Here is a 14,491-nt window from a genome sequence, read left to right as displayed (position 1 = left end):
CTCTAGAAGAATGGAGGTACTTACTGGAAGGAGCCACACACCCAATCCTAGTCTTCACAGATCACAAGAACCTGGAATATTTAAGAACAGCGAAACGACTGAGACCTCGCCAGGCAAGATGGGCTCTTTTCTTCTCGCGATTCACTCTCCATATTACGTACCGACCCGGTACTAAGAACACAAAACCAGACGCTCTGTCCCGCATGTTTGAGGACCCCGATGACACAGTGGCACCTGACACCATCTTACCTTCCGGAAGTTTCCTTGCTCTACAAACAGAACTTCGTTCCAGACTCCTCGACGCTTCTACAGGACTACCAGTTCCGTCGGGGTCACCCCTCCTGAACCACGGCGGGCTGTTTTGGAAGGAAGACCGGATCATGGTCCCAGAAGAGGTGCGAACCCTGGTCCTAGGGCACTGCCACGACCATCGAATGGCAGGTCACTTCGGGGTTGCGAAAACTCTGGAACTACTACGGCGCTCGTTCTGGTGGCCGAACATGAATAAGGACTGCGAGCGTTACGTCCAGACCTGCTCCACCTGTCAAAGGAACAAGCCCTCCAGGAGCCGGGCATGGGGATTGTTACGTCCATTACCAATACCCAAGCGGGCCTGGCAAATGATTGCCATGGACTTTGTGGTCGAACTCCCACCATCCCAAGGCTACACAGCAATAATGGTGGTCGTGGACCGCTTCTCAAAGATGGCACATTTTATACCCCTGGAGAAAACCCCATCGCCACCTGAAACGGCACGGATCTTCATTAAGGAAGTAGTCAGGCTTCATGGGGTCCCCGAAGATATAGTGTCAGATCGGGGAGTCCAATTCACCTCCAGGTTCTGGAACTCCTTGTGTAAAGCACTAGGAATCAAGCTGTCGCTTTCATCCGCCTACCACCCACAGACCAACGGCCAAACCGAGAGGACCAACCAAACGCTGGAACAATACCTGCGATGTTACACGTCCTACCTTCAGGATGACTGGTTGACGTTGTTGCCGTCCGCAGAATTCGCGTACAACAACTCGAGTCACTCTGCAACGGGGCAATCCCCGTTCTTCGCCAATTACGGGTATCATCCCACATTTCTCCCTGACCTGATGCCTGAAAACCCGGTACCGGCATCTCAGGACGTCTTAAACTTCTTCTCTGTCAATAACAAGACAATTCAGGAAGCCATCGCCAAAGCCCAAGGGGACAGTAAGAGGGCGTTCGACAGGAAAAGAAGAGGAGAATTACTGCTTCAACCAGGGGATCGGGTATGGCTGTCAACGACCAACTTGAAGATGCTGCATCCTTCGAGGAAGCTGGGACCCAAGTACATTGGCCCATTTCCGGTAAAGCGTGTAGTCAACAAGGTGGCCTACGAGCTTGAGCTTCCGCAGACCTTCAGGGTACATCCTGTGTTCCATGTGTCTCTCCTGAAACCATCCAGACCGGATCCTTTCCCGGACCGTGAGTCCAGACCTCCCGAGGCAATCTCCGTAGATGACCAGGAGGAATACGAAGTGGAGACTATCCTCAGTTGCCGACGGAGGGGGAACCAGACCCAGTTCCTGATAAAATGGAAGGGTTATGGCCCTGAGGAGAACTCATGGGAACCCGCCCAGAACATTCACGCTCCCCGGCTCATCCGGGAATTTTTTCGTGGACACCCGCGGTGGAGAGATCAGTGGGGCTCCCGGAGGGTGCCCATTGGGGGGGGGCAGTGTCAGGGATCACGGCGCCGGAATCCTGCATCACGGCGCCGTCCCCCCGCGCATGCGCACTGGCGGCGAGCCGCGGCTGACAGGACGCCGCGCATGCGCAGTAGTGTGTTTGACCCGGCTTGTCCTGACTACTCTGCCTGCCCCTGTGTTTGACCCGGCTTGTCCTGACTACTCTGCCTGCTCCTGCGTTTTGACTCGGATATCCTGACTATTCTACGGACTGATTTACCTGGCTGACCCTGCATGTGACCTGACTACTCCTTGCCCGCTGATTTGGTACCCCGCTTACCCCCCACGGAACCACTATCCGTGCCACCCTGCTGGGGCCGTCATCCGCCTCATATCTGGCTCTCCCGGTACCTACACGCATCCCCGGAGGCCTTCCCAGCCGCTGGTGGGCCCGCCCAGAGGTCGTGACCTGGCCCGGGACTGTTTCAAGTCCATCCCCACCATCAGGGGCCCTGGTGAAGGCACAGCCCGGGCTTAGACCCCACGCTCTGGGTTGGTCTATCAGTTGGCAGCCGGAAGGCTCCGCCTGGCGGATCATAACACAAGGGATGTAGCAGCAGTATTCACAATTCCACCACCCCTAGTTTCTATTTACTTATTTAAACAATTCGGCAAACAAGAGGAATGGCAAAAACTCTTGTAAAGGTCACAGTGCAGCCAGAATTAACTGTCTTTAGTGGTGTAGGGTTTTTTTGGATCTGAAAGTTTTATGTGATTTCCACGCATGCATGCCATATTGCATCGCATATTTTTAGTATCATAATTAAAGAATATCAAAGACAAAAATGTATACATTGCAGCTTACTAAGGCCTCATGGACACTGGACATTTTTTCTGCTGCTCCTCGGGGCATCTGGCATTTGTTTTTTACTGCCTCCAAACGCCCCTGCATGTTAACCTATGTGTCCATGCATGCGTTTACAGGAGTTTAGAGGCAGGGGCGTTTAGAGGCCGAGAAAAACCCCACTGTCAGCACGTCCAAGAGCAGTGACGTTTTGGCAGAAAAAACACTTGATGCATGTAAACACACCTAAACGAGTTTTAATGCTAGGTGCGTTTAGCACTTGAGCATTAATTAATTTCAATGGCCAGAATAATAAATGAATGTCCAAACACTTGATCCGGCTAAACATGTTTACAAGTGTCAAGCTTTTTTTTGCCAAAATGCCACTGCTAGGAGGAAAGGTGAAATAGCAAAATGTCCAGTGTGCATGAGGCCTAAATCTTAACGGTCGTGGCTGTATTAGTGTTTTTTTTTAGTGTTTTTTTTTCAGGCTAAGCACATTTTCAACAAATACAGAAAGCACTTGCTGATCTTGCCAAAAATGTAGCACTTTCTGTGAGACTAATTGAAAGCAAATATGGTATCTTTCTTTAGAAGACTACTAATCCCATCACTCCCATATAATGAAGATGAGCAAAGATAGACATGTTGGAAGTGCAGTCTGGGTGACAGCAATGGCACCTTCAATATATACAGTTGAAAAGTGAGTTTAGCCACCTAGAGACTGGAAGTGCATTATTCACAGTATTGCCAGGTGAAAGTAATATCATAAAAGGCTAAAAATAGAAAACAAATGCATCCACCACTTCTAAGTACTGGTAAGCCGCAATGAATTACATTTTTGTTTTGGGATTATATACACTTTAACCACCTTCCACCCGCCATATAGTACAATGACGAGCACAAGGTGGTTCTCTCGTTCTGATAGGACGTCATATGACGTCCTTCCATTCTCACTGCGCATGCGCGGCTCAGGGAGCACACAGCGCGGCGATCGCCGGTGCGCTGTGTCCCTCGGACACAGCGGATCATGGATCACGGAAAAAGCCGAAGATGTCGGCTCGGTCATGTGATCAGCTGTGTCCAATCACAGCTGATAACATGTAAACACGGAAATGCTGGTTATCTGCATTTCTCTCCTCTCATCCTCTCAAGCTGTCACGCTGACTGCTCGAGAGGAGAGGAGAGCTGGTAATCGGCTTTCCACGGAGGGGACATGTACACTGATCATCAGGTCACTGATGATCAGTGTGCCCTGATGATCGGTGTGGCCCCAGAAGTGCCACCTGTCAGTGTCCATCAGTGCCAGCAGTCAGTGCTCATCAGTGCCACGTGCCAGTGCCCATCAGTGCCACTTCAATGCCACATATCAGTGCATACCAGTGCACATCAATGCCACAAATCATTGCACATCTGAGCTGCTTTTCGATGTCACCCATCAGTGCCAGTAAGTGCCACTTATCAGTGCCACCTATCAGTGCCAGACAGTGTCACCTATCAGTGCCAGTCAGTGCCGCATATCAGTGCCAGTCAGTGCCGCCTAACTGCCAGTCAGTGCTGCCTAACAGTGCCAGTCAGTGCCACCTATCAGTGCCAGTCAGTGCTGCCTATGAGTGCCACCTATCAGTGCCATATATCAGTGTCATGTATCAGTGCTGCCTTTCAGCGCCCATCAGTGATGCCTGTCAATGCCCATCAATGCCACCTACCAGTGCCTCCAGTGCCACCTATCAGTGTCCATTAGTGCAGCCTATCAGTGCCCATCACTGCAGCTTCATTAGCACACATCAGTGAAGGAGAAAAATCACTTATTTACAAAATTGTATAACAAAAACTAAGAAAAAAAATTTTTTTTTTCAAAATTTTCAGTGGTTCTTGGTTTGTTTAAAAAAAATAAAATCCCAGAGGTGATTAAGTACCACCAAAAGAAAGCTCTATCTGTCTCAAAAAAATGATAAAAATTTCATATGGGTACAGTGTTGCATGACCGCGCAATTGTCATTCAAACTGTGTCAGCGCTGAAAGCTGAAAATTGGCTTGGGCAGGAAGGGGGTATAAGTGCCCTGTAGGCAAGTGGTTAATAAACATATCTGAAATTACTTCATTTTGTGGCTGTCTAGAAGTCAAAAAGTAACTTCCACCATCCTTTCAAAATGCCTGCTGCACCAAATTCATTTAGAGTATCATGATTCTAAATGATTAATTTTTTTATTTGGCCATTTTTAAAAGGGCACTAGCCATCCGTTTGCCTTAAGATAGCAGAGCATTGTCTGTAGACTTGTCCTGAGATAGCAGAGCATTGTCTGTACCAGAGAACTTTCCGTAGACTTGCCCAGAGATAGCAGAACATTGTCAATGACTTGCTCCAAGATAGCATTGCACTGTCTGTAGACATTGTCCATAGACTTGCCCTGAGGTAGGCTTGCTGTAGGCTAGCAGAATACTGACCATAGGCTTTCCCTGACATTGCAGAGCACTGTCCATAGACCTGCCCTCAGATAGCAGAGCAATGTCCATAGACCTGCCTTGATGTAAGGTTGCCCTGAGATAGCAAAGTAAAGTTTGTAGACTTGCCTGAGGTAACAGAGCACTGTTTGTAGACTTGACCTATGATAAAGAACAATGTCTATAGATTTGCCTTATGGTAGCAGAGAACTTTTCGTAGACTAGCCCTAAGATAGCAGAACACTGTCCATAGATTTGCCATTTGGTGGCAGAGCACTTTTCATAGACTTGTCCTAAGCAGGGGCGGACTGACAACTCATGGGGCTCCCGGGCAATAGGGGATCATGGGGCCCCTGTGTCCTTGCCCAAACTCAAAAAAGACTATGAAAAAGGTACCAGGAGCATCTCAAGGGGCCCCCTACTGAGCCCGGGCCCTTGGGCAGTGCCCGAGTTTCCAAATGGTCAGTCCACCCCTGGCCCTAAGATAGCAGAACATTGCCCATAGACTTACCCTTGGATAGCAGAGAATTGTTTATAGACCTGTCCTGGAATAGTGGAGCACTTTCTGTATACTTGCCCTGAGATAGCAGAACATTGTCCATAGACATGTGCTTAGATACAAAATAGTTCTGTAGACTTGACATGAGATACAGCGCAGCATTATCGAAAGATATGCCCTAAGATAGCAAAGCCTTGTCTATAGACTTGCCCTGAGATAGAAAAGCTTTGTCCTTAGGCTGTCCCTGAGATAGTGGAGCACTTTCTCTGTAGCAGAGCATTGTCTGTAGACTTATCCTGAGATAAGTAGAGTAGTAAATCAAAATGATTGCACTGTGTACTACAAAACAGAAGTTGCAGAACATACACGTAACAAGAGAATATGAAAGCTAGGTTTTATATAAAGTTGCAAATAGTATAAAAAATTAAGGTAAGTACCCAATGTAGATGAGTATTACCTTTAACACACAAAACTATACACATATAAATTATTAACCTACAGATTCCTTCTGATTATATTGATGATTTCAACATAATAGATCTCAATCTCAAGCAAGCATGTAGTTGCAAATCTTGGATATGAGCAAATTGATGTGAAAATGGCCAAAACTTCTAAGTTTGGATAAATGTGATTTCCAGGCAAAACCAAGTCTCTAATCATATTAAATAGGTACATGTAGATTTGTCCCTTCTGAGAATAATTCCATCTAGACAATCAAGATTCCTGAACAAAATGACTATTAGTGAATATGATGAATCAGCATGCACATATTCAGGAGGATCTTAGATCTGCAAGAACCAGGGAAGAGCATTAGTTTGCCATGTCCATCTGACTCATGGATTGATTTTTTCATCTTTTAAAATCACTATAAATTTTGCATTAATTTCAGATGAAAGAAAAAGCTAGTCCTTTCTTATGATGGTTGAAGGTGATCTCTTAGTTAGTTGTGACAAAGGTCACAGCAATGATTAAGATCTTTGTAATTAATAAACATCATTAATTAAACTTTACTTACTTAAAATTACAGTACAAAATTACAGTGCCTGTCTCAAACTGAAAGTCTTGGATTATAGAACTCAAGCTTTGATGTAGTATCATAGTTTTCATGGGTAAGCACATGCATTTAGGCACATGTGTCAAACACGAGGCCCGTGGGCTGAATCCAGGCCATTTCACGTTGCACTCGCACCTTTCTTTCAGTTGCAGTACACTTCTTGTGTCACCCCACCTTGTCTCAGCAGTCAGCAGCAGAGAGGAGGACAGAACTCCTAATACAGATCCTGTGCCTCTCTGTGCCACTGCAGCACTCCCTAATCTCCACCTTCCCTAGTCTCAACATTCAGCAAATTCTGGCAGCTGACTAGAGCTCTCCTCTGGTCCACCTCCAAACCCTGCATGTTCTGCTTCCCAGCTCCTCCCCCAGATTCTTCCTGGCAGCACAAGGTAAGGGGGGGCACTGTGATGTAAGGGAGGGTGGGGGATTCTCGACTTCTGATAGTGGGGGAGCTCCTGAGATCTGATGTAAGGAGGGGTGCTCTGGAGATCTAGTCTTGAAATTATGACATTTGAAATTGAGTTTGATACCCCTGCATTTAGGTAATAATCCATATAGAAATTAAAAAAAAACAAAAAATACACAACATAGTAATTAATTTTGATACTTTTCAGTCAGTACAGTTCTGCCCTTGGATTACCTGTTCTTACTAATTTAGAGTTGCTGTTCTGTAAACCTGCAGCTTCAGTGATGATTGTGATATTATAAATATGTCCTGGAAGAAGTCCATGAAAAGTGTGCCCAGTAACCTGTGCATCCACATTGACCTCCTTTATTGTCCTCTCCTGACCCCATAAGATCAGCTTGTAGTTCTCTGAGTTTCCAGAACCAGGCTTCCAGGTAATTTGGATGCTGTCTGATTTACTCACAACATCAACAATATTCACAGGCATTGGCACTAAAATGAAAAGAAGAAGACATCCTTAACTAAATCAGTAACTGTCATCAAAATTACAAACACTTGCAAACAATCCAAGATATAAATATACAGTTCAAACAATAAATGAAACATACACATACACCAAAACCAAATATACAAATTAAATGAAATACAGTAACAAGAACATTTATAAAGCAGCCCTTCTGCAACAATCCTAGAAGCACATGGAACAAGCTATGCCTATTTGCTGACACTGTTAAAAAGAAACCTGTGAAAGGAGGTAGTTGAGGCTGCTATTGCTATTCCTCTTCTTCTTCTGGCTGTTGTACTTCCATGATATCAATGCTTCTTAAGGCATAAACCTGGAACAAATCTGAAGACCAGATATTCTAACTTCACTCTGACTTTCTAGTCTGCCTGGTCCAAGTTTTCTAACTCAGAAAAAATTGAATCTAGAGCCAGCCAGATAACTAGTATTCTTAAAAAGAGAGCAATGGCTGCCTCCATAATTATGTCGCTAAAAGTTTCCTTTAAGAAATATTCATGCTAGTAGTTTAACAAATGCCTCCAGTCATAATGTACTGGCATGAGGAGAGAGGAGCACCCAGGGTCCAGAATGGGTCCAACTCTTGATGTAGGATTAAGAACTTTTATTGAAAGTTTAAACATATAAATCAAGCCAATGTGTTTTGGGGAAAATTCCTCCCCTTTCTGAAAGGCTGTTAGTGTTTGCTTATGGATGGGAGTGGACTCCAAAGTGGTTCCCAAAACGACCACATTTTCATATCATATAGGTAGGAACCCAAGCCCCCAAAGGGGTCCATCATCACCACCACCCACCGTTGAGTGAAACCCACTGGAGGTGATCCCTTCCTCACTCTCCATGGAGCCACCTAGCAACTACTAGTGACAAGCAATCAAACAAGCGCAGTCTCCAGCCCAAACCAAGTCCAATCATAATGTGGAGTGAATATCTCTATTTAAATTCCACTATACATTCTTTAGCTATTACAGTCTTCATTTTATGGCACATTCATATAATTGGAGCTACTGTGTAGAGCCTACAATGTCCTAACGCAGCAGAAAGAACTCCATGATTGAAGGAAAGCCAATCACAAGCAGGGGCGCACTGACAACTCATGGGGCCCCCAGGCAATAGGGGATCATGGGGCCCCTTTGTCCTTGCCCAAACTCAAACAAGCCTATGAAAAAGGTACCAGGGACATCTCATGGGGCCCCCTACTGACCCCGGGCCATCGGGCAGTGCCCGAGTTTCCAAATGGTCAGTCCGCCTCTGGTCACAAGACTTTGTCAGGGCCCCAAGCCGGGCTCTCCTCCCTACCTTTTTATTTCATCCATTTCTGTCAGGGTCCTGAAGCCAGTGGAGCACTGAGAACATTTTTAAAGCACATTGCTATAAATTAAATGGTTTTCCTCAACCCAAAACTAATAGAATTAAACATATATCTCTTAGATTGTAAGCTCTAATGAGCAGGGCCTCTGAATCCTCCTGTATTAATTTGTATTGTAATTGTACTGTCTGCCCTTATGTTGTAAAGCACTGTGTAAACTGTTGCCACTATATAAATCCTGTATAATAATAACAATAATAATATATTGCACTGTGCAAATAAATTTATTGCAGAACAACCAACTAAAGTGGAACTGCACTTCATCTGAGTACCACAAACCAAAAATGCTTTTTAATACTCATTTTGTAATACTAAAAGCAAACTCACCCATCCATCCATATCTCAATGCTTTATTTTTCTGAAAAATCACTTTAAAAACACCCCCTGGCATTTCTGGCAATGGCTATCTTGAGTAAGGGCAAACGATTCACATATGATTTACTTCCTGGAATGCATCTGCCCTTAGCTCAGGCATAGGCTGAGCTGAAAACCCTCCCTCTCCTCCTGAAGTCTGCCAGGATGTATGACATCATTTGCCTAGGCATGGAAATGAGGAAGTAACTGAAACATTTTTAAAAATGGTTTAAAACAAGTAAATATGATATACTTTCCTATCTATTTACTAATGCTAGCAACCTAAAGAATAAAAATAGTCCATGTTGACTGAGAGTGTGAAGTTCTGCTTTAAATAACTGAAAGATTCTTTAAAAGTATAACCCCCTGCACAAAAACAAAAACACATGCAATAGTAAAAACAATGGTAAACTTATTAAACTGATCCTGAACCTCATATTACTTTAGGGAATATGAGCCATTAATGCATTTGCATGTGGCTATCTCTTAAACAGAGAATCAATAATATGTTTTTCCAAAGTTTGAAAATACACAGGCATATTGGAACATATAAATGTATATACACTTTAAGTAGACACCTCTTTATCTGTAGTTATAAACAGTGACCAATATAAAGAGTCTTACCTGTGGAGGCATTGATGAAGGTAGTAGGGGTGCTTTTCATCCCAGAAGTAGCTTTTATGGAAACAATATATTTGGTGCCTGGATTCAGGTTTGTAAACGTTGCTTCTTTTACTACACTACTGCCAGGGACATCATTCTTTTGGACACTTTCCCTTTTATCATTAAGTAAATGCAGTTCATATTCATCTACCCATCCTAAAGATGGTTTCCAAAAGACCTGGAAACTATTTGGTGTGACTGTGTTTCTTCTTACCTCAAATTTTGATGGAGGAAGAGGGTCTAAAATAAAAGAAACAACACACAATATAAGATTTTTAATTTTGTTAGAATTGTCATAAAGATCTTTATTTGCAATGGACCTCAATTTAGGTGTTTATTAAGTCTACGAAGGATTATGGGAAATCTTACACATTGTCCCTTCTCTTTGTTTCTATAATTCTACATACTGTATGCCATCTATGGTTAAATAATATCCTGTACCAGGAAAACACTTGCATTTTAGATACCTCCAGAACTTTCTCATAATCAATGTTATTACCGAGTCCAAGCACATCAGTAAGTATTTGCCTGGAATCGATGAGAGCACTAATAAGTAGGTCTGAGAAAAATGGCTTAAAATGATCAGTCCTTGCTCCATCTGTCAGATTAGCTAGCAATAGTATGTTTGTATGCATTCACTTTCTGACCTCCCCAGACATCCTAAGTGACCCTCTTCAGTGGCAAAATTGATAGGCTGAGTTGGATTTTTCTGGATAATCACAATTGCTTCCCCAGGAAATACACTAAGCCAAACCCAAGGGCATCTAGCGGTGTTCCCCTCCTGTCCTCAGGATCTATCCTAAACAGAACCAGGTCATCCACAAGGTAACAGTGGATGACTATAGGGCCAGCTACAACTTCTGTGCTCCTGTAGTAATTCTGGGGGATTGCATAGTTGGTCAAAGCTTTGCACCCTTCCTTCACTTTACAAGGGAGAACACACTTGTAGACAGCTGGTGCCTAATGGAGGGCACAATGCCAGTACATGGCTTCACTCTCTCTGTCTGTTACAATCCTTATTAATGTAAATTATTAAGGGATGGGTGGAGGTGCTAAAACTGTTATCTTGCCTTTGGTCCCATTCTCCCTTATTCTATCTTTGATCCAATATCTTTCATATGGAAGATGTGCAAACATGATGCTGAAATGTGGTGAAACCATAAATTTTATGAGCAATAAAGCAGTATTTTTTGCAGGGACCATGTGCATGAGATTAATAACAGCTCTTGTAATGTCTAGCAATTCATAGCAAGTATATATGAGGCATGATCTGGTTCAAAATAATTGAACTTTTTACTGTTTAATTGGTTGGCAATGTTTTTAAAGAGATGTTCTCAGCCAGCAAGATGTCTGTCTGCATTGTGACAGGTGTATTACAGCAAGTGCACTTTAAAAATTGTTGATCATGATTGATACAATATTTCTCAGTGTGTCTGCAAAAATGCACTTCATAACTATCTTCCACTGAGGTGATGGCGTAAGGAGAAATATTTTGTGTTTCCTAATAGAAGTTCTAGTACTTTGAACATTGTGTCTCTCGAGTTGTATGACATAGTCAGTTATAAAATGGTTTGCGTGCCTAGAAGGTGAGGTTAAAAAATTCAGACTTTATCTAATCTATCTGGCCCAGAAAACAAAACACTTAGTCCCTTTAACATCCGTTAGAACAAAGGAACAATGAATTTGGGAAGTGCCTGGGCTGAGAGAGTCCTGTCTGGAAACAAACACTTAAGCCATTTACATTGTTACAGAAATTCTTAGCTGGCAGACAGCCATCAGTGCAATATTACACAAGTTGTGCACTGAAATAAAAAAATCTTGTAGGCATTCCTAATAAATGTAATAAAGATTTTAATAACAAATGTTCACTGTCACCGTTTTTTTTCCCTTGCATGTAATTGAGATTGGGTATTCCTTGCAAAGTGAAATTTCACCACATTTACTAAGCTCTGGGGAAAATTTCCATGCAATGAACAGTATATTTGCCTTTAGTAACTCAATCTCTTCCAGCAACAATGTATAAATCTCTGTAGAAAGAAAAGCAAATGGTGCCAAATATGACCTTGTTGAATTGTAGCAATCCATGTAGCCAGACAGACAGTGCCTTTGAACAGGATCTCAGTATCTTGTACATGATCTTGTGCTGATATTAATGTAGGTTCACACTCAGGGTTAAAGATATGTAGCAATATAGCCGGCAACTCATTTCTTCATCATAATATCTTTATTGGCACACAGTAGAAGATATAAAATCCATAAAAGCTGACGTGTTTCGGCCACAGCCTTTGAGAAAGTCTGTGGCCGAAATGCATCAGCTTTTATGGATTTTATGTATTCTACTGTGCGCCAATAAAGATATTATGATGAAGAAATGAGTTGCCGGCTATATTGCTACATATCTTGGACTTAAGAAATCAGCCTGAGCACCAGCATCCTGCTCACATCTTTCTGATTTGCAGTAGAGCTTGAGTGAAGTGTTTTTGCTCGCACTCAGGGTTACATAGAAACTAAGAATAATACTGATTACCCCTGAAACTTGCACCATCACAAAGACAGGCACAGCACATTATTATTAATGAATACTGTCTGCCCTTGTGTTGTAAAGCGCTGCTTAAACTGTTGGCGCTATATAAATCCTGTCTAATAATGATATAATATATAATATAATAATAATAATAATAATAATGACACAGAATCACATCTCCCATCTCCCAGTTAGCATGTGCCCTTCAGTCCAACAGGACAACTAGTGGCAAAACTAATAAATGCTATATGGCCCTTTGTGGTCTGTACAAAGAAACCAGACATTACTACAGAGGCTGGGGTGTCAGTGAATAAAATTGGTTTTAGACATTAACCTACACTTTTAATATATATATTTTTTTCTATGCCTACTCAAAGAGCACCTTCTACTGAAAATACACCTGCGCTGTCATTCATAGCATGCACATTGTTATGCTTATATCTATACCTCTTACATGTGGGTACCTAGCTAGTATTAGCTCCCCTATCAGGTTTCATTATGAAATTATTAATTTAAACTAGGACCTATGACTGTAAAGTGAATGTAAAGGTTTCTTTTTAAATTTTTAAAATTAACAAACATGTTTTACTTACCTGCTCTGTGCAATGGTTTTGCACAGAATGGCCCCAATCCTATTCTCCTGGGGTCCCCCACTCCTGGCTCCTTCTGTCTTCCAAGTGCCCCCATAGCAAGAGGCTTTCTTTGTAAGCACTCATGTGAGCTAGATGCCAAGCCGCGCTGTGTGCATCTATTGACACAGTGTGGCTCGGGCCTGCCTCGTCCTCGTCACTGGATTTGATCGACAGAGGTAGGAGCCAATGAGTCCAGTGAGGATAGAGAGAGAGAGCAGCACCCCTACTGTCAGGCACAGCGCTGGATCTAGAGAGGGAGGGCAGAGGGGGAGCTGAACATTAAAAACCTTTAGTCTTTACAACCACTTTAAGCAGCCCTGGATTTGCTGCTGTAGCCGGTAGTGCAGCATTAAAACATGATCATGATATCACTTGCAGTTGAACTGGTGTACTCCATTCAGTGTTGCCATTCTCACACCAAAGGTATGGAGAAGCGCTGATACATGTAAAAACACCATGAGAAGGCCCACAATAACTACCATAAATTCTTCAAGTGATTTTCTCCAGTGATGGGACTCCATGTTAAAGTGCATCCAAAACCCAATCTTTTTTTAGTTTTGGATGAAGTGTTGATGGCTGTCTGGCTTTTCCTGCTATCTGTGCCTTCACAAGGGACATTCACTCTTTATGTTTGTCGTGGTGACCTATGTTACCGGGAGTGAAGGTGAGGAAAAATCCCACATTTTTAGTTGCCACCACACCATCTTGAAAAAGGAAATCTTCAAATGGAGGCACTTGTTCCAGTGACAACTGACTAGGAAGGGATTTTCCTCATTTAGACAGATTTCCTCTTACTTTGTATGTGCTAAAGGAAAATATCTCCAGATTTTTCTGTTGTGGACACAGTGGTCATTAGGACCAAGAGAGAGGGTGAATCTTCCTATTAAGACAGCAATACAATTTTACAAGGGTTTTAAAACTGGCCACAGATGGAGCGATTTTCTTTCTTGCAAACACGGGTTGCAGGAAAAAAAATATTTAGATCCCCTATCAATCCCACCTGTGGAGCCATTGAACATTGATCGTAATGATTACTGCTAGCAATTATAATAACCACTGGCAATAACCACATGTAAAGTCCAACTCTGATTCCAAAAAAAACAACCTTTTAAACTGTCCTTACTCTTTCCAAAATGAAAATAGTTTGAGCTTTAAATGTAGTATACATTAGGTACTAATCAACCTCATTTTAAAAAGAAATATTTGTTCGATGTGATTTACCAACTTTTAAGAGTGTTGAACTATACAACCCTCTATATAGGCCAGGGGCGGACTGACTATTTGGAAACTCGGGCACTGCCCGAGGGCCCGGGGTCAGTAGGGGGCCCCATGAGATGCCCCTGGTACCTTTTTCATTGGCTTTTTTGAGTTTGGGCAAGGACACAGGGGCCCCATGATCCCCTATTGCCCGGGGGCCCCATGAGTTGTCAGTCCGCCCCTGATATAGGCACAAATGTAGAGATGCTCCTGGGAGTCAGGGAGCTTTCCTGTGTAGTACTCAAGGTTGTAAAACTGTCACAACAGAA

The 14,491-nt window shown here is 43.0% G+C and overlaps 1 protein-coding gene across 2 annotated transcripts in view; it reads right to left on the bottom strand.

The window, feature by feature from the left end:
* The window catches only part of PTPRB (protein tyrosine phosphatase receptor type B), a 197,046-nt gene that overhangs the window by 98,163 nt on the left and 84,392 nt on the right, over nt 1-14,491 (bottom strand). For both annotated transcript variants that reach the window (XM_089674108.1, XM_089674107.1), the window contains 2 exons: nt 9,771-10,049; nt 7,141-7,398 (listed from right to left, as the gene is read on the bottom strand). In XM_089674108.1, coding sequence (XP_089530234.1) covers nt 7,141-7,398; nt 9,771-10,049 — 537 coding nt within the window. The remainder of the gene's footprint in view (nt 1-7,140; nt 7,399-9,770; nt 10,050-14,491) is intronic.

The sequence above is a fragment of the Staurois parvus genome, unplaced genomic scaffold (assembly GCF_062004578.1).
Source record: "Staurois parvus isolate SC_StPar_1 unplaced genomic scaffold, SC_StPar_1.0 ptg000147l, whole genome shotgun sequence".
Taxonomy (NCBI): domain Eukaryota; kingdom Metazoa; phylum Chordata; class Amphibia; order Anura; family Ranidae; genus Staurois; species Staurois parvus.
This window is presented reverse-complemented; position numbering and strand designations above follow the sequence as displayed.